The following is a 21,464-nucleotide window of genomic DNA, read 5'->3' on the forward strand; positions in this document are numbered from 1 at the left end:
CCCTAGCTCAGAACCTAGGATATGTAAGTCACAAGCAAGCAACATGCATCCTATGGACTGCAACTCTTCCAGCTCCATTTTTTAAAAACCGAACAGCCCTAAAGCCATTACAAGATTGTGCGGCCAAAATCTGGTAGGGTGATTTCCCCCACCACCACCACCACCGAGTGTTTTTAAAAATAAAATCCATGTTAATTCTTCTTTAAGCACCTTTGCCTTAAAACATCCCTAAACATTATAAAATGTATTGTTAGAAGAGTTAAAAATTTCAGCCTTCCCTATTCAAGTTACTTCAGTGGGTCAGTGCAACGATCTTTGCAATACTCTGGAGGCTGGAAACCATTTTTTAAAGGATATGCAGGCATGGCTGTGAAAAAAATAGCTCTCCCTGGCTTACTAAATAAATTTAAAATCTTGACAATGCCCTAGAATGTAGGATATTGCCAGAATATCTCATGGTTCTGAACTAGTTTTTTTTTTTTCATCTTTATATTTTCAGTTCATGTTCAACTAAAAAAGTTTTTAGAGCTATTTTCAGACAGGTTGCTGAGCTTAGTGAGTATAAATTAGTGCTATCTGGAGAACCAACTTTCATGTCTACATAACTAGCAGTCTGGGGGTCAGAGTACTGAATTTTTACTTTAGTATCACAGGGAGCAAAGGCATAATCTTGAAATCTTTTCTGACAAACATTGAATGTCAAGTTTTAATTTATTTCTGAAGAGAAAGGCTATTATGCATTTTTAAATTGCCAATGGAGATTACATACATTAATCACGTATATGAACAGCAATCTTATTCAGCATATGGAAGAGTGTCTACTCTAGCATTCTTGGATGCTACACTTTGTGACTGCTGTGAAAACGGAATGAAATACACTTTGGGGGATTTTTTTGTGAGTCAAAGGAAAAGCATGAACTTGGAATCTTAATCATGATTCATTTTTCCAGTGCTCTACATTTTACAGAAGAGTGTACAAATTTATAATGTACCATTTTATAATCCACCAACACGAGTTCCATCAGATTTTTGTCAATGCATGCTGATTTATATTTGTCTCTCCTAATTTTGATGCCCTCCTTAGGAAGTGCAGTGGAAGAGGGCAATCAAGGTTAAAATTCAGTGATTGTAAGATTTCCATTTCCATTTACCTGATTTGTAGTTTGGAATAAGTATGATTTGTCACAAAAGCAAAGGCCCCAATTTCTGGTGGAAATGTTGCTTCATATTTGCTAGCAATGAACATGGCTGTTACACCAACCAGTTGTCACATCCTCTTAGCTACTGTGTTATTCTGCAGAAACCAATCAATTTTGACAACAATCATGGGCATGGTTTTTTTCAGGAGTTTGAATTTCATCTGAATTTGCACAAGCCAGTCAATTAAGATGGTTTGCATATTTCCAGTAATTTCCTGACTACCAGGTAGTTTGTTCTCACTGATTGCTGACCCTCAGGAACCTTCAAGTAATTGTAGATGTCCTTCACATATTCACTGCAGAGACACCATTTGTGGGTGCTTCAACACTGGAAGTTTTTAAAGAAGAGGTTGAACAATCATTTGTCTGAAATGCTTTAGGGTTTCCTGTGTGAACTATAAGACCTCCAAGATTCTTTCCAACTCTGTTATTCTGTTAAATATTCTTACAAGTGAAGAGTAAACACTGTAACAGGACATACACCCATCCTCTCAAAGGGCCATAAACAATCCACCAACCAGGTGCAAACTGGATTGCTTTTGCAACCTATACAATTCTCCCAGAGTGGAAAAAAAATCAAAGAAACAATTAATTTTAGGGAGGCTGCAAATGTTTTAATAAGAAAATAAATGCCTTAAGTCTTAACATCTCTCAACCACTCCAAAAACTGGGCCGCTAGAAATTGTACTGTCCATGTCTCATGCCAAAGTGGGTGTGTTTCTTGAACTACAGAAGCTGCACACTGTATTGCTGAGTCAATAATTAATATAACATGTGCTTTAATGTGAGTCATGATTTTGTGTTGATTTAAAAGGTATAACTAATTCAGCATTTTTTTCCTAACTAGATACTCTGTCTATCCACAGCTTTTCAACCTATCTGGTCTGATTCACAGTCCCAAAACCTGATATAAATTAAACTATATTTGTACATTTTAATACATCCAAAACATTTACAGTATATGAATTCTTTATCTATCTTATGGAATTCCATGGAATTCTAAGTGAGTATATTTTATCTTCCTGGACTTTTCAAATAATATCAGCTTGTACTTCTTTAACTTTTATGTTGAGAAAGCAAATGACTTGTCAACTAAAGAAAATAAGTTAGGGGCCAAAGAAAAAAGGAAGCTGGATGTTTTCACTGACTTTAAACTCTTTTGGTATCAGTGCCTTTATGCAACACAGCATGATGGTTGTGAACTCTTGTTCTTGTGTTCATTAATTTTTCAGGAAAAATTAAACTGACCTGCCTCTCAGATGGTATCACTAAATGGGTCAAAGCTACTGTACAAAGAACGACAGTGAGAAAGAAAAAAAAAAAACCCTTCAAAAGTCATAGAATGCTGAAATTTATTTTTGCACCCGAATTGAAAATAGAAAAGGAAACCAACCCTCATTTGTAGCATAGCTGGCAACTGCCAAACCAAAACATACATGTACATCTACAGCAATGCCAAAAAACAACTCTAGTTTAAGCCTCAAGCTGTTATTCATTTACAGGAGAATATTCTTTATGTGTGTTCTTCTTTATTAAAGATAGAAAATTATAACACATTTGAAAGGTACTTTACCAAAGACTCAAATGCCTAAGAGCTAATTATAACCATGCCTATGCTGAATCTTATAGCTATTATTCTATCAAGATCAATTTTATATTAAGAATCATAGTTATGTTTTTATATACACCTACCTATACACATAAAAAGAAATCATTACTTATGTACCATAGAAGGGATACCCAAGTATACACAGAACTGAATTTTTGTTTATGCAACGGTAATTTCTCTTCGGTCCTTCTTTCCTGCATCTCTAACATCTCCTGAACTTTCTTCTGAAGGCTCTGTCAATCATCAGACTGCAAATAAAAAAATAAGACTGCAAAGGCCTTTCCATCAGTAAACGACCGTGTAATTTGTATATGAAATATACTCACATTTTTACAGGTATTTTTTCAGGAAAAAGTATTACTACCAGACTGAACTTAATGCATATTAAGCTGAGTGGGAGGGGCAGATATGGCGGGAGCAGGGGGCCGTATCATGTGGTGGGGGTACACACTCGCTATCTTCGAGCGGTGGTGCGCCCCGGTCCCCAAAGCCCTTCTCGCACCCCAGGCTGTTCAGACTCTCAGGGCCCGAGCCTTCGGCTGTTGTTATGTAATGCCAGGTCCGTGGTAAATAAAGCCCCCCTCATCTGCGATCTTATTCAGGAGGGGGGAGCGGACCTGGCAGGTATCATGGAGACCTGGTTGGGCCAGGAGGGGGGAGTGCCCCTCGTAGATATGTGCCCACCATCGGGACTATGCGTCCCGATATAGCCAGCTGGTGCCATCGCTGGCTATTGGGGGCAAATCATTGGCCCCCATGGAGAGGGCTCACAATTTAGGCGTCCTCCTGGATGCACGGCTGTCTTTAGAAGAGCATATGACGGCCGTGGCCAGGGGGGCTTTCTATCAGGTTCGCCTGATATGCCAGTTGCGTCCCTTTCTGGATCGGGACTCCCTACGCAGGGTCACTCAAGCACTCGTCACTTCCCGCCTGGACTACTGCAATGTTCTCTACATGGGGCTCCCCTTGGGGTGCACCCGGAGGCTGCAGTTGGTCCAGAATGCGGCCGCGCAGGGGATTATGGGAGCGACGGGGCGCTCCCATGTGACACCTCTCCTGCGCGAGCTGCACTGGCTTCCTGTGGTCTTCCGGGTGCGCTTCAAGGTGTTGGTGATCACCTTTAAGGCGCTCCATGGCTTAGGGCCGGGGTATTTGGGAGACCGCCTTCTGCCACCAATAGCCTCCCACCGGCCGGTTCGCTCGCACAGAGAGGGCCTCCTCAGGTGCCGTCGGCCAGACAGTGCCGGCTGGAGACCCCCAGGGGGAGAGCCTTCTCTGTGGCAGCACCAGCCCTCTGGAACGACCTACCCCCTGAGATACGCACGGTATCAGACCTCCGGACTTTTCGTCGGGCCCTAAAAACACACTTATTCCATCTAGCTGGGCTGGCTTGATCCTGTCCTCTCAGTTTTAATTGATTCGGTTTTAATTTGGGTTGTTTTAAATTATTTGGGTCAAAATTATTTAATTGTTTTTTAAATTTTGTATACAATGTTTTATTTTTGGCTGTGCACCGCCCTGAGTCCTGCAGGAGAAGGGCGGTATAGAAATAAAAATAAATAAATAAATAAATAAATAAATATGTATGCCACATTCTAATTCAGCAGTGGGAAACTTTTCAAGTGTATATGTGTATTTGTATGTATAATGGATGAGTGAACAAAGTGTTGGAAAAATAAATACCACATGTGTGGATATTTATGAAATTTCCTGGATTGTGTGGAACTGAAAGAACACGAGGAACTGAAGTGAGTTTTTCTACAATTTTAGGTTTGCTTAAACCTACCTGATATTAAAATTTCCTTTTGTTTCCTTTTTCTATCACAAACTAGTGGGATATCAATCTTTTATTGTTTGGAAAGTTACTGCCAAATTTTGGCTATGTAATTTCAGAGGATTCCAGGGACCATAAAAAAGGATGTTTGAGGGTTACTTCTGCCCTCTGGATTGTCCACTCCTATTCTATTCAACAAGAAATAAAAGTTCATGGATTATAACCATTGTCATCATAACATGTAGACATAAAATGCTGGTTATAATGAGTCAGACCATTATTTTGTATTGTTCATGACTAGAAGGAGTTCGCCTAGATTTTTTAATTATTCTGTTCCAGTTCTATCTTCAAGGTTCTAAATCTGCACTCTATACTGAGCTATAGATTTCCTCAAGGCTATTTTCTACAAAGCCTTCTGCTTACTGGGTGATTCTATACCAGGGTACCGCAGTATAATAATTTGGCCACCAGCAGAGACAGTCTAGGGAGCCTGCAGATGTGCTTTCCAAAACAGGACACTTAACTAGATGGATTGTCTAATGCCTGTTTATTTTTAAATAAGAGAAACAGAGAAGGGAGAAGGCCAGAGTATGACTAAAACTAAATAATGGAGGGGACCTTCCTAGCCATGGATTTAAAATGTTTCAAAATAGGTCTCCAGCAGATAGTATTCCTTCTAGTTGCCTAAACCCAGCTTCTCCCAATGCATGGTGCACACTCTGCACTGGATTGCTTGAGCTGATCTGAGCAGATGGACCTGCTACATACCAAAAGGTTGGATACCAACTAGAAAAACTTTAATTTTTTCCAATTCTAGTACTTTATAAATACATCCCAGCACATCCCAGAATCAAAAACAAGCTTCTTGATTAGTGTTCTGAGGCCCCAGATGTGCTTCTGTCATAATAGTCAACTTACAACAGTTCACTTAGTGACTGTTACAACAGCACTGAACAGCACATGAGGGGAGGATACTATGCCCCATTTATACAGAGAGCCTTAGCACGCCATGTGAGATGCAAATCCTATTCAAGATTGTTCGTTGCTGATGTGATAGTTCAAAGCCTAGGACCTTTTTTGTGGTGTCATTCATATGTTTTCCTGTGTCTGGGCGTTCAGTGACCCACTTGGCTTTCCAAAATTGTTGGGCAGATGTTGTGCAAGTACCAGTGGGGGCTTCCTGAATTTGAGTCTTCCAGGTGATAAATGAGGAAGGTTGGCATGCACCGATAGGAGTGAATGGTTCATAATTTTTCTGTATTCTTTCACTAGTGCATTTTCCCTTCATAAAACTGGTGGTGTTATATGGCTCAGAATAGGAAGCCAGCAAGTTGGAATGGAAAGTGCTAACCACACACTGAATATATAAAAATATACACTTTGGAGTTTTTTTGTGCTCTCTGAACTTTGTTGTTTGCATGCAGACATTTCATTACCCAAGTAGTAAATGTTTGCAAGCAAACAACCAAGTTCAAAAAGACTTCATATTTCAACCCTGAGCTGTATATTCTCTTCTATTGAAGTGTACACTTAAAATCTATACTTACTTCGATAAATGTAAAAGTATCAGTCTTTCAATTTTTTAAAAGTATAAAATCCATTATAGCATGAATCTGCCATTTTTGGTAGAACTTTCACCAAAAGTCACAAATATTTTTAGCACGTTTCTCCTAATACCTACATTTTCCTGACATTTCTGTAGCATAATGGATTTTGACATGCTATTTTACCTAATTAACAACTTTTCTCTTTCTCTTAACTTTAACATACAGACCTTTGTGTCAATCATTTCAATAACAGAACTAATTCTGTTATTGAAATTAATTAATTTTAATTTCAACTGCATTTTGATTTATTCAATCTGAAAAATGCAAATTACCGGTAGCTAAGTTTTTATTAAAGTAAATAAAACAAATTTCTCTTATGAATTGGTTTCAGCAAATTCAATGGGCCTTATATCTGAATTGAGAGAAAGCACTGGGCTACATATTCTACTAATTTTATCGATACTGAACCATTTCAATATGTATCCATTATGCATTATTTTAATTTGCAGAGTGTAATTAACAGTGGGTGGAATTTTCATGATAAGTTCATAAAACGGATCAAGAGTTTGCCAATTATCTTTTAATATTTCACCTCTCATTATTTATGAAAATGAAAAATATGAACAGCATGGATATATTACATGAAAATGGCAGGATACTTTTAAAATGCTAACTTTTTTTTAAAAGTGCATGGTGGTTTTCCTAGTTGAACTTTTCTCTACTCCTTTTTGAAATTAGTTTGAAATTGAAAATCAGTTCTTAACTCTGAAATCTATTGTTGCTGTTATGGTCCATGAGTCGATCTAACTCCTGGAGTAGATAGGGAAGAGTGACTGGATGGAATGTTCTGGAGAACCAGGTCCCTGATAGCTTGTCTCGTCCCCTGCTGGACCCCATATACATTGCAGGGTCTGTCACTGGTGCGGGTAATTGCTGACACTGCTGTAGTCCCTCAGCAATCTCCTCTCTGATCACCAGTGATATCCAATGCCTCATAAATGGAGGCATATCCTGCTCCTGTGACTCCTCCCCACCAGACACCGCAGTTGGGGAAAGGTTGCCTCTGGGACATGTATGTGCCCCCCTATGGCCAATCCCCTGTCACTGGCAACACCGGGGTCTTGTGACAGCAAATGAGTCAAGAGTCCAGCCTTTTGTGCAGTTCCAGAAGGGTCGCCCTGGCTGGTCACTAAGGTCTCTGGAGACCAGGTAGTAGCAGTATTCCCTGGTGTTCTGCCTGCTGCCCTTGTTGCACGGCTGGGTAAGGAGAGTGACACGTCACAGGACCATCCACCATTTTGTGAGAGGAGTGGCTTCGCCTAATGGATCCTCCTTTGCTTTCTCGAATTCTTTATGCAAGGCCTCCTGCCTCTGTTGTGCTGTCCTTTCCTCTGCTCTGGAGGACTTTTTGTGGGCCTGAGTCTTGGCTTTAATTTCTGCCACTGCCGCTAGGCTGGCAGATCTTGGTTTGACTGGGGCTCTGCCAGCCCTATCTGAGGCTTGGGGAGACCATGTCCCTCCATGCACTAGGCCAGAGCCTGCTCTATTGTCCTCCATCTTGTCTTTGCAGGCCTGGAATCTGGGCAGATGTGTTCAAAAGCTCTGCTGCCAGCTCAGCATTGTGTCAACTCCTAACAGGAGTACAGGCCCACTGCAATCACGGATGACCCTCGGACCTCGAGGGCTTTTAAGCTAAATAGGATCTGCAAGTAAGCTGGAGAAAAGCCAGGCTTGCACACATACGCTGACTTCGCCGCTAAATTCTGGGCAGTCTTACGCAATTCGCTGCTGCCGCGGTGACTGCAGAGGTCAAGAGTGTGGCTGAATGGGCGACCAGTGACTCTCTCTCCGAATGCAGCTCTGTTGAAGGATCAGAAGCTACTAGGCCAGAATCCCAGAGCTGTTACTCCAGCAGTGGCAGGCTTATGCTATAACACAGCTGCCACGGCTCTGTCAAGGAGAGTATGACCGCTAAGTGGTCAGGGACTCCAGGCCTCTCTGCGCCCTGTTCCACGAACTCTGGGCCTGCGCCAATGATACTGGCCTGAATCAGCAATGGCGATCGTGTTGTTCGCGCGCGAAGATGGCGCCAAAATGGCCGACCCCTCCAGAGTGCTATCAGCCGCCGTGGAGTGCCAAGGGGCCGCTGAAGTGTCTAAAGAACTCTGGGCCCGTCCTCAAGCAGAGGAGCCTGATAAGGGCTTGGCTGCAAATAGCCGCGGTGTCAAGCAGCTGAGGCTCCCATCCGCCGCTGCAGAGAGCCCCGCCGCACAGCTGATAGGCACAGTATGGCAAAATGTGAAAGCCTCAAACCGCTGCTCCATGCAAGGCAGAGCGCGCCAAATCGCCACAGCAAAGTTTTGCAAGTAACGGGATCGCGCCAAGGCTTCTGAGGCTGGTATGGTCCAAGTGGTTCCAGGCTCTGATCCGCCGCCGTGGAGAGCCGCCGCTGCACAGCTGATGGGCGCAGCACACCAAAAACTCAAATTGATCTCTGTCGGGGGGGGAGGGGCAAAGTGGGCAGCCATCCCAGGCTCTAATCCGTTGCCGCAGAGAGCCCTAAGTACCTGATGGAAGAGTCCAAGGTTGATTCTAGCCGGTGGCTTGTTTAGAAAAAAGGAAGAATTACAGGGATTCCTTAAACAGCCAAATTTAAGTTCAGCTCAGAAGCCCTATGGAGCTGAGAAAATAGCGTCCATAAGATGAGACTGAGTTGAAAAACTGGGGAATATTACCAGGACACGCCTCGTGTCCTCAGAAATTCAACTCAGTCCATAGAGCTACGAGGCTAGAGCAACCCATCCTGGACTCTCCCATCAATACTATGGAGAAATCTAAAATGCTACTGAAGTGACAGGGAATGCATAATTAACATCTTGTAATACTGTCCTAAAATTGACTAAAAGTATTGAGGAGTAAATCATCTTTGCTCTCCATATTTGGATAGGATTACATTTCATTTTCTGTAAGCTTGAGAATTCTGGAAAATTGAACAATAGTCATTGTTTGCTAGGTCTGAGTTTTTCCCTTAAGGGAATTATCACTTATCCTCATACTTAAAATAATGTGATTTGCTTTCACCTTACCTGGGCATCGCTATTTAAAGAGAGGATAGTATTTTCATACAAATGGATTTGTTACGAACATTAGAAATTCAAAATAAAATTGAATTCTTAAGTCAACAGTCTGCTCTTAAAATGTTGCACATTTTATTCCATTGCATGATCAGCATTATTATGCATTCATTTTAACTAAAGCATAAAAGGAACATTTGGTATCATTTTGTGATTTTTATTTGAGTTCCTTTTAATAAGTATTTGTTTTCTGTAAATTTAGCATCTCTCCATGGACAGATGTCTACTTCTTCTATCATGTAATACAAGGATTGGAAAGGACTTTGGAGATACCTAGTCCAATCCTTGCCTTGTACAAAAATCCATTTTACTTGTAACCTCTGACAAACAGCCATCCAGTCTCCAGTGGAGAGCCTACCACCTCCTGAAGTAGTTGTTCCTTTGCTGAAGAGCTCTTATCGTTAAGATATTTTTATGTTGTCCAATTGAAATCTATTTCCTAATTTAAAATGTACTAATTGTGTCTTCTTGAAAAACAACAAACAATTCTGCCCATCTTTTACATGCTCCTCCCCGCACCTTTTTAAATTTTCTTCGTGTACTATGCCTCTACTTGTTCCTCTTAAATTTTCCCTCCCAGGTCTTATCCCTTATCATCTTGGTTTTTATCCTCTACACATATTCCAGTTTGTTAATGTCCTTTCTAAAATGCATGGCCCAGAACTATTTTAGGTGTGGTAAGACCAGCACAGAATAGAGAAATGACAATTTCCCTTGATTTTGATGCTATACTTGTTTATGCAACCTAAGATTGCACTGGTTTTTGCAATGATCAAGATACCTATTTTTCTTTCACATGTACTGCTTTCCCATTATCCTATACCTGCCTTTAATTTTTCCAATCCAAATGTGGAAACTGACATTTTCCTGTTTTCTGCCCATTGTTCCAGAGATTCTTAAATGTTGATATTGTTTTCTAAGATAGGGCTTTTCAAACCAAGACTAAGGGGAGGAAAACGTCCTTCAAAAATGACTAAGGGTCGAAAAAAATCACTAAACTTCAAACACATTCAGTCACCTACTGCTGCCTTGATTCTACGGTACTCTTCACCTCTCACTGGCTGTATATTACCAGTGTTTGCACGTGCCTCATGAACAAGGCAACTGGCTGCCTTTCTCTTGCTGAGTGCATTCACACGAAACTCGATGCTCTGCCTACCTCATTTTTAATGCTGCAAGAGCAATCTTGGTGGACCCTTTCCTGCTTCTTCACTTTCCACACTGCAGACATATTTTTCCGTATGCGCATGCATGTCCCCAACTCTGCTTAATAATCAAGGTGACATCAGCCAGACATTTACAATGGAAAAAAAAAATCCATGCCATCAACATAGTATAGAAAAAGATAAAAACAGAAAAGGAAAGACAAAATTCAATACTGTTGTTACTGCTGCTACTTATGGAATAGGTTTTGAGAAATTAAATTTGTCTGGTTTCATTTTACAAACAACATTTCCTTGTGTAGAACTTATAAAGTTCTGGATAGAGCTTTTAAAAGAATATCTTGTAATTACCAGTGGAGCTTGAAATATCTTATGTCACTTGCACCAACATGCTTTTGTGAGACAATCTTCCCTTTATATGCAGCAACAAAAACAAGTATAGAAATAAGCTAAATATAGAAGATTATCTTTGCTCACAACTAGCAGCAATCGTTTCAAATGCTGAACTTTTAACCAAGGAAAAGCAATCACATATCAGGCACAGAACACAAATTTATAATCATCCAAGTAATTATAAAATTGAAGTTGTATTTTTATACATTGGAGATATTATTCTGCATCTATTATAAGTAGTTTACTTCTATTATCTATTTAGGATTTTTTTGGTTATTTTTAAAATTTCTATGGCCTGAAATAGTTAAACCTGATATACTGTGCCTGTTAGATTCCCAACTAGGTACAGTTTGTAAATTTGATAATAGCATTTTCTAAGAATTAATATCATGCCACAAAGTAACTTTCATTTGAAGCATTTTTTATAACATCAAGATAAGTATATTCTGGTGCAAAAGATTTTAAATCATACTAAAACACAGTATGGGATGTGTGTGTGTGTGTATGTGTGTATCTATCTATCTCATATACATACTACTTATTATGAAGAATGGAGCTGACTCAATAGTTTTGACTGTTACGTATACTCTAAACGTATTAGATTCAAATGCACATTGGTAGGGTTAAAACTCTCTCTAGGCACTACATCTGTAACCCAAGATTAAGATCTGCATGTCATCATACATAACTGCTACAGAGTCAAAAATTCTAATTCATCTGTAATAAATAAACTAGCAGAACTTGAATTAATGGTGCTCATCACTAGCGAGGACTATTAACTCTAACAGGAATATGGTAGAGAAAACCATACTCTCTGCTCTACTGGGTTATTTCTTGAAGCACAGCAGGTTCTGGGAACAGGCCATCCGTGCTGATAAAGAAAACTCTTAATGCCAAGAAAACCATCCTCTGGTACTTTGGTGCCGGGGATGCACAACCTTCTCAGTGCCAATGGTACCCCTTGGCCTTTGCACTGTCCCCAGGGGCTGCATTCCGAACAGTAACGGGCAGGGAGAAGTCAAAAACTGAATTTGATTTCATGTACATTTAGTACAGTCAGGGATATTTAATAAATTCATCTTCTTGTTTTAATTTTTAAAATTACAATTTGGTAATAACTTTAGGAGATCATCATAGATGGCACCTAAGGGACTGGGATAATTCTGTTTCACTGTTTGCAAACAGGTTTCAAGTTTTTATTTCACTGACTGTTCTGAATTCTGCTGAAACACAGTGATCCTCTTACTAAATGTTAACAGCACATCTTTTGTGATTCTTTTATCACCTCAAAGAACAGCAAAGCAAGGGATAATAAACTAATTTTAAATAAGAAGATAGATTCTGTAGAGGTTCTCCTTGTCTCATTTTAGAAACACAGGACTCATTAATCTGATCATTTTTATCTTGGTTTTGCAGCAGGAAAGTTGCATGAGGACAAGCAGGCTGGCCCATGAATAGTCACCATTGTTATATCATCTGATATGTGTTTCAAGGGTCAGATATAAACTTCCATGAATGTAAAATATATATTTTAATGTAACAATATATCATATAACAGCTAGTTAATTGAATAATTTTAGCTGAAATAATTAGGAGGGAGGGAGGGAGAGGGAAGAAGGGAGGGAGAGGGGGAGGGAGGGAGGGAGAGAGAGAGAGAGCGAGGGAGAAAGAGAGGATTTTTCAGTTGTTTGGCTACAGTTTGGAAAATGGTCTGTATGTGTGTAATACTCACATATAGATGGAGTTCCAGAAAACAGTGTGTAGATAAAGCAAGCATCATTTTTTCCTCCAGAAAAATAGCATATGATGCAATTCTCTTTTGTCTATGGAACTCAAAGTAAGCATCTTCCTTAAATGGTATGCATGAGCATCTTCCTTAAATGGCGTGTGTGTATTCAAACATAGGGAAGGCCATTTATTAGTTTTTAAACACAAGAGTCAGTCTCAGATACACAGAAGTAATAAGCATGCTTTTACCTCAACAGAGTCAGATGCTTTATGCAACCATACATGGAAAATAAAAATGTATGTATTTAAGAAGCTTTGAAAGACAGCCATTGGACGGGCAGTCAGCAAAACTGAAATAGATTTATTCACACGGAGGAACTTAGAAGTAAATTTCAATGAGTTCAGTGTGGCTTACTTCCAAGTAAATGGGCCTAGGGTTGTAGTTTTAAAGATCTTATAGGAAAGACTAGGTTTAACCATGGTGAAAATGTACAGCTGCATACTGATTGTATTTAAAAGGTAGATATTCGGTTTAATGATTATCCAGTTTTCCAAACAATGTTGAACTGTTCTGAACTTATTCTTCTACGGTACAGCTATAACTTAAATTATACATTACTATCTTGCTTAGTACCAGAGATCTGATCACAGCCTTAAAACAAACATTTTTTTCTTGTTATGAGAAATGACTCAGTTACCCCAACCCATATTATATATCAAAATGATTTGCATTTTAAAAGGACTTAATCACAGTTCACACAAATCACGTTCAATAAGTTGAAATGCTTCTGCAGGTGGAGAGGCACAGCTGCACTGCTTTACCTCAATATCCAATTATTGTAGAAGGAAAAAATCCCACACATTCCGCCATGTACTGAATAAAATGCACATCCTAAAATAAATCATGAAAAAATTTTAGTCTACCCCACAGTATAACAGGTGGTGTATGATCTACTTGTCACTTTAACCAAAGCACAACTGGTTTACTTAGTGTGTCACACTGGCTTCCATGTTTCTAGTTTACACTTACTAGGACGATGATAAGCAACCTAGGACTTCAGATCCAAATTTTGGATTATAGCTCCTATAATCATTTTAAGGTGGCCATGTTGACTGTGCCTGATAGGGAAGCGAGATTCAAAAGAACTGGAGGTCTCAGATTGCTTATCTATACCTAGGAAATAGGAAATGACATAATAAGTCTACTCTGCACTCAAGATTAACCTTAGAAAAGGGGCCCTACCACAATCCTGGAAAAAAAAACCCACCCAACCACTTCCCCCCTTCCCTTTCTTTCTTTTCCACAACTCAGCTTAGAGTTTTGTCCTGGTTCTACTGGACAGTAGTTCAGCAACAAGTTGTCACTTCTCAAAAATTCAGTCTTTCTTCATTCCGCTTCCTTAATATGAAATCCAAATACTTTTGCACCTTCTGCTATCTACCCCTTCCTTACTTACCAAATGCAGGATCAATTTTATTAAATTAATCCCATCTGCTAAGCCAAAGGAAATCCGACAGGGAGACATGAGTTTATTAATCACCATGTAGTTCTATACGTTAAGAATGATTGTGGGATAGTTACCAGGATCTTTTTTTCCCACTCACTGTAGCCATAGAAAAAAAAGTGAATATGTGCAAAAGGTGCCTGAACAGAAAACATACAAGTGATGGGGGCACTTATGTAAATGTAAACTGAATTTAGGGAATAGTCATTATTCTTGTCTGTATGTTTAACAGATTTTCACTCTAATATCACCTGCTTTCCAGTACCTGTTTTTAACATTAATTGACCTGGATGATAAAATCTAATTTTCTATGAGAACTGGGATAAAAGATTATCCTACAATATGCAGTAAATTGGCATCCCTACTAGAGGATATCTAGGAATAATTTTGGTAGGTGTGTATACACACACAGACAGCCGTATGTATGCATGTATTTTAAAAATCCCAACAGAATGTGCCAGAGAGAGAAAAAGTTCTAAACTATTTATTCAAAAATAGTCTATGTGGTTATTTCAAATGTATTGCTTTTCCTTCTTAGGAAAAATAAATGAAATTTGGAGACAGGATGCATACACAATCAGAACTGCTTTTGGCAAATATAACATTGTGAATGAGAGAACAAGCATGTTGATAAAGCTTACATGTGCTGGCTTTTTTTTTTTTTTTGTTCCTCTTCATGCAAGGAGGTATGTGTATGAAACAACTTTTGCATAGGGAAAGTCCAAAAGTTTTCACACTACAGGAAGTCTAGCAGCTCTTAGTGTTTTTCTTACAAATTCCAGTGGCCTGTTCAGTCCAAACCTATACTCAAGAGGAGAAACATAAATGTGAATCTCTTGTGTTATAGCTAACGAAACTGCAACTGATTTGTCTTCAGTATCTGAAATTCTGTCAGATTAATAGTACTGTAAAAATGATTCAAAGCTGTCCCCCAACTCATGCCATTCATCATTTAAAACCTAGCAAATCTTCAGCGCTTCCACAGATGAGTCATGAAAATCTACCACATAGTAGAAGACAATGAGGAATCTCTTTCTCCATGTATTTCAAGACTGTCCCATGAAAGTTGGCTGCAGTTGACAAATTATTCTCCAGCAACCTATAATCTCCCTCTCAAACCCTGCCAGCACAATACAATAGAGGCTAAAAATAAATGGTTCCACACAGTTAAGAGCCACTTGTAAGTGAACAGAACTGATCGTGTTTACTTTGTTGTCAGAAAACCAGGACACTCTTGCTATCAATTAACCACTTGGGGTATGCAGAGCTCTAACAAGACAAGCTACCAGAGGCCTGAAATGCCAAATTCTAACTTTCACTTCTTTACCATCCTTTCATTTCTTGATCAAAGACTCATGTGAACTACACTAATTCGCTTAGAAATTAAACACAAAATGGGGAATGCGATTCAGCAACTCATCGAAGAACACTGTAGGCAGTTAATGATTAATTAGCATTATAATAGGAACAGGATAATTTTCATAGAAGCAGCTTGTTTTAAGAATGCATTGGTTCAATAGCTGAAATCTTTAGGAAGATGCCAGGTCTCTCATTACAAGTATCGCCCAAAAGTTTTCCACTGGGCTTGGTGAAGTTACTTTTATGAAACATGTACTCAGAGTCAGACCCAAAGAGATGCTTCAAAGGCAGTCCCAAATCATGTTACCTTTGTCCCCTGGCCTTAGCAGGCCTTAGAAAAAAGCCCCTCAATGCATACATCCAAAGCTCACAAAGCCAGGAAAAAAGGCACGAGCTGCTGAAGCAATGCTTTTGAAATGACTCTGAAGTTCTATTTTGGAGGGTAACTTTGGGTGCTGAAGGGAACAAAGCACAAAGATTCTTCAGGTTTGGTTTCTAGGTGAAAGGTCAGAGGCTTAAGATGGGCCCTGAATTAGATGAATGGATTTTTAAGTGAATCATACATGAATGATATGGGAAACAGTACATTATGGTAAAAAAAAACCCCTCAAGTAATTGGGAAAGAACCTATTTTGTTGAAAGGAGCACTTTGTTTGGTCTTTAACTTCTGTGGTTTATAAATGTCACATACCACTGAGTAACTGATACCACAAGCTTTCGTAAAACATCCGCATACTGGTAGTTAAATTCAATAGTTCACTGTGTCTTGCAACCTGTCCATAAATTCACAAGAATGAACTGACCCACCTGCCCAAAAAACCTAGTATGAAAACTGGAGATGACCATGCAGAAGATGTTGCACCATGTTTGTCACACTGCCACTCTTCTTTTTAGAAAAGTAAGTTAAGTGGAGCCCTGATTTGACTTGTCTTTCTCTCTTTATCCTCTGATGAATCATTTAGCGCATCATACAAAGTTTATTAACTTCTCAAGCCAGAATGCTTTAACATCTACTAAAATAGAAGAATTGCTTTGGAGTAATTATTTTCTAAAATTGGAGATTTCTTTGCAATATAACAGTAAAAAAGATTATTCTGAACAACAAAATCACCTTTTTATGTGCATTACTCTACTCCACAAATAGAATGGGGGGGGGGAGAGAAAATCCAAATAGTATCTTCATTCAGAGTATCACAGCCTTTCTGAATTATAAATTACAGGGACAAACACATTATTTCATATGGCATTATGAAAATAGGATTACCTAATGGCTAATCATTTACTTCTTAAATTACTGTAAGTATATTTTGTGTACTAGAGGCCCTCATAAGCCTATAGCCAAAATACAGTAGAAGAATGTCACAGCAAATGACAAATTGTAACTGATACCTAAATAACTTAGACTAAGCTTCACATATCTTTTGAATGCAATACCGCCCAATTAAAATACCTATTTCAATGCCAAAACACAGGGTTCACTGTTTCATTTCATTGAACTAAAAGAGAAAGACAGAAAGAGAGAATTATCCGAATTATCAAACCTTACTCATCTGAGTTGCTTTTACTTATGCATGTAACAAGTCCTATTCTCATGAGTAGGAGGCTGAATGATTAATAACCAGTTCTTCTCTTATTGCTGAAATATACAGGCACTTGGGTGGGTTTAGGAACCGTTACTCAAAGCAAGATTTCAACCTACTGCTTTAGTTTAGTGCAAATGCTAAAGGATCAAGGTTTCTTTTGCTAAGAGATTGTTTGGGGCAAGGACATTTCTATTATTCCATGGACCATTGAACAAACAACCGTGGAACTGAATGAATGGTGTATTTATCACAGACAACAAATGCATTGTTAAACAGTGCTCACCTTGGAGCAGCAGCTGGCTTCCAGTACCTGCAGAAAAGATACTGCCCATCAGCATTGACCAAGTGAGGAAGCTCCTGATATGGGATTTTCTGGGGAGTGGACCGTGGGGAATTTTCTTCTGGCATTCTGGCAGAGTGACCTGCAAAACATGGAAAGAAATCAAGACATGCTTTTGAACAGAACAGGTGGAAGGACTGTTATTGAAAGAATCTACTTAGTAGAAGGAGAGGAGTTAACCCATAACTTAACCTGTTTTACTTTTCAAAGATACAGAAACCCAGGCAGCTGCTTTTCAGATGGAAGACTCACTGTGTGAGGCAAAGAACTGGGGGGCAGGAGGGGGGGATTCTCAAGAGGTGGGGGCAAAGCAAGAAAAAAAAACACTTTACCACATAGGCTCCTCACTGCCTTTTACCCTCCTTCCCACCTATGTTTATTTTCTGTCGTTAAAGAAGGGGATCTTACAGGTTTTTTAAAAAACTGCATTTCTTCTAAACAGCAATGTACTGCAAATTGGGATGCTCCTGGATGGTTCCAAGAAGCCAGCTGCATAAAAGATTCATCATCTTTTTTTTTTTTTTAAAAGAACATATCAAAAGATGAGCACGAGACACCCTGTAATGAGGGTGCCACTGAGGCTGCCACTGTCTTGTTGCTATGATCCTTTCTGACATCTGGGGGGGGGGGTTTGAAACGCGGGGAATGTTTTTTTTTTCTTTTCAAATATGGTCACACGCACACACAAAGAATAGTCATAACAAACCTGATTTCATCCTGTGCACGGTTTTGCATTCCAAAGAGAAGCCGGCATTATAAGTCAAATGCAGTCAGATAGAGCGCGCGTGCATGTTGACGGCGAACTGCAGAAGCGCCCTAACAGCCAGCACCCCTAGCGCTTAGAAGCAATCCTTCGCCGTTGCAAAAAAGGCAGCAAAAGCTTCGCCGCTGCCAACAGCAAGGCTCTGATCTCCCCCACCCCTCCCCTCCACCACCCCTTCTTCCCCAAGCTCTTTGGGCTGCCGCCTCGGATCGCCTTTCGCTCTGCGCTTTCTTTCTCTCCCGAGCCGCCGTTTGAAGAGGAAACTAGTCTTAATCAATGTAACCGCTTCTCGTTCATTTCATCACTCCCTCCCCTTCATCTCCAGCAAATCGGGTATGTGGGCTGGAAGAGGAAGGTGGCGGGAAGGGGGGGGGATTGCCTGTGATGAAGAGCTGGGAAAGCAACAGTCCGATTCCTAGCAGCGGCTTACAGGAAAACACACCCAGAGAGACTTATCAAAGGCACCTTGAACGCACTAAGCGGCGAGGCAGCTGAACGGAAACTTCCCAGGCGAGGCTGGCTGCAGGTTGCTTTCAAACTAAATGCAAGTAGCAGAGGGATGAGCTGAACGGTAAGGAACGGGAGGAGGGATTTCTCTTCCCCCCTCCCCCGGGGAAATATCTGGGTATCCTTCCACTACCTTGTAGAAGGGGTTGCGCGAAAATATCCCGGGTTGAAATCCAAGAAGAACCGAGGAGTTTATTTAAAAAACACACACACAAGGCTGTGCTTGGGGTTCAGGTCTTGCGCGCCTCGCGCACAAAACGGTGCTCGCGGGCTTTGAAAAGGAGCAGCCAGCCAAAGCTCTGGCCGCCCGCGAGCCGCGCAAGCAAAGGGAAACGCGAGCCGTGCCCAATGGAAGCGCACGCTGCCTGCTCTGGGCTGGGGCAATGGAGGCAAGCCGGGAGGAGGGAAGGGCTTGGTGACCAGGTGCTGGGAGGAGTTGCGCTTGCCGCCCCTGCGAGAGCTGGTGCTGCCAGGCGCCGAAGCGCTCCTTCGTTCACACGCCTGTTAATCAGACCGGCCGAAGCCCTGGAGGTTTTATTCTAAAGCGCAAGCAAATAATAATAATAATAATAATAATAATAATAATAAAATACATGTTTTCGTGTCAGGGAGGGCAGGCGCGCCGAAAGGGAGGAGGAGCGGCAGCCGCTCCCCAGCGGCGCTCACTTGTGGCCGCGCTGACCTTTCTTGCACGCCAAACTCGCGGCCAGATGGTTTCCTTAGGTACAGGGGCAGCCCGGGCAGGTCTTTTTTGGCCCTGGCAGCGAGGGCCCCGGTACTGAGCGGGACGGGCGTTCGTGCAACAGCGTCGACGCGCGCCTCTGGAGGAGTTGAAAGAGCTCGGTGCGCGCTTCTGCTTCTGCTGCTATTGCTGCTGCTGGTTCAGTCCCGGTGCTTCAGTTGGAAATGGATCCTGGGAAGCGAACAGCTGCCCTCTGTCCCCAGCTACATAAAGCCAGACAGCTTTATAGCTTCTCTGCCCAGGAGGAGAAGACTATTGCTGAACCACTGAGGAGAAGGGTGGGGGGGCTTTACTCGTTCATTATTAAACATTTTCTTTTCAGATTTTTATCCCACTTTTTTCATATATAATTGGTCAATATGCCAATACAGATAGTCCTCGACTCAAAACCATTCGTTTAGTGTGTGTTTGAAGTTACAACGGCACTGAAAAAAGTGACTTTGGACCGTCTCACACTTACAACTGTCGCAGCGGGGCCATGGTCAAGTGATCAAAATTTGGGCGCCTGGCAACTGGTTCATATTTTTGACCGTTGCAGTGACCTGGGGTCACGTGATCACCTTTTGTGACCTTCTGACCAGCAAAATCAATGGGGAAGCCAGATTCCCTTAAGAACCATGTTACTAACTTAACAACTTCAGTGATTCGCTTAACAACTCTGCCAAGAAAGGTCATGAAATGGGGCAACACTCACTTAACATCTATCTTGCTTAGCAACAGAATTTTTCGGCTCTGTTGTGGGTTGTAAGTCCAGGGCTACCTGTACTCTTTCCTCCTATTTTCCCCACAACCCTACGAGGTTGAGTTGGGCTGAAAATAAATATTATTTTGCTGGCAATTTATAGAATATCTGACCCATCCCCGTCCCTGTGGAAATATTTTCCCCCAACAAGGTAGGTGTAAAGGCCCCAGTGCTCACTGTGTGACACTATAAATTGCTAGTGCAGAAGAGAGATCATAATATTTAAGTGTGAGTGGAATTTTGCATCTAATTAAGATTAAAAGTTTGAGAATGTGAAAAGCCTCTTTGTTTCAGGACATGAACATCTCTATCTTTGTGAAATAAGAATTTCTGGAAAATTACACAAAATTACCTGAAATTTTTATTTCACAAAAATTGAGAAGATGTTCTTGTCCTGAAAGAAAGAGGGTGTTCACAAAGGCAATGTATGTATACAATTGATGACACAATTGAGGTTTTATCACAATTAAAATGGTGTATTCAGTTCTGGACATTACTTGGCAATCAAAATGGTAACAGAACTTGAGCACGATCCCTTTAAGGAAAGGTAGCACAATCTGGGGATATTTCACTTATTAAAAAAATGGCAAACAAATTGGAATATAATAAAAAGGTATAAAATTACTCATAGTTTTAAAAAAGCAGCTAGGGAATCTTCTTTCTCCCATAATTGTGTAACCAGGCTCAGCTATTAAGCTGAGGTGGGACGGGATTAATAGCAATTCACTCAAGTGAATTCTCTATGACAGTACAAGATGTTATAATGGCAATGAACCTGTTTAGCCTTCTGGGAGGATTAAACAAATACATAGAGAATTAAGTCTATTGATGCCAGCCATGTAAGTTGCTTCGATCTTCACTCTCAGAGGCAGCAGGCCTCTCAATATGGGTTTTGAAGAACATAAGGTAGGTTCTTCTAACCTCATCCTGTTTGCAGACTTCCCACTGACACCCAGTTAATGCAGGATATTGTCTCTAATACATACTGTACTTAATATTCAGCACAACTCACTATTAAATACAAGATATATTCAATTGGATTGTATATCACAGAATGTGCTGATTATGCCCAGCAAAAAATAAATAGTGGTCCAATAAGAGTTTTAGATGTTTGAAATAACTGAAAAATAAATAATTAAACTTGATCATCGTGCGGTTAAGGAGGTGGTAGGGGGTACTGTAACAATTTACATGTGGCTGCTTTTGGCTAGTCCAAAGTTCTGTTAGGGAGATTCACTACTGAGACAACTCTGCCAGTCAAAAATAAAACTTATCTTAAACTCATTGTGTAGATTATCATTAGGCTTCTGTGGCTAGTTCAAAGTGCTGTTTTTAACCTTTAAAGTCCTACATGGCGCAACACCAAGTTATATCAA

The 21,464-nt window shown here is 40.5% G+C and overlaps 2 protein-coding genes across 3 annotated transcripts in view; one reads left to right on the top strand and one right to left on the bottom strand.

Moving 5' to 3' along the window:
• The window catches only part of MGLL (monoglyceride lipase), a 103,983-nt gene extending 85,880 nt beyond the window's left edge, over positions 1 to 18,103 (bottom strand). The window contains exons 1-2 of the mRNA XM_070936914.1: positions 18,041 to 18,103; positions 17,278 to 17,416 (exon numbers count right to left, since the gene is read on the bottom strand). Coding sequence (XP_070793015.1) covers positions 17,278 to 17,416; positions 18,041 to 18,050 — 149 coding nt within the window. The 5' untranslated portion in view covers positions 18,051 to 18,103. The remainder of the gene's footprint in view (positions 1 to 17,277; positions 17,417 to 18,040) is intronic.
• Positions 18,104 to 18,593: 490 nt separating this feature from the next.
• Positions 18,594 to 21,464, top strand: part of KBTBD12 (kelch repeat and BTB domain containing 12) — a 100,125-nt gene continuing 97,254 nt past the window's right edge. The window contains exon 1 of one of the 2 annotated variants that reach the window (XM_070936912.1): positions 18,594 to 18,668. The gene's annotated coding sequence lies outside the window, so the exon portion shown is untranslated. The remainder of the gene's footprint in view (positions 18,669 to 21,464) is intronic. The other variant, XM_070936913.1, reaches the window with a different exon arrangement.

This window comes from Pituophis catenifer, unplaced genomic scaffold, assembly GCF_029215685.1.
Source record: "Pituophis catenifer annectens isolate HBS135680 unplaced genomic scaffold, rPitCat1.0.hap2 SCAF_2, whole genome shotgun sequence".
Taxonomy (NCBI): domain Eukaryota; kingdom Metazoa; phylum Chordata; class Lepidosauria; order Squamata; family Colubridae; genus Pituophis; species Pituophis catenifer.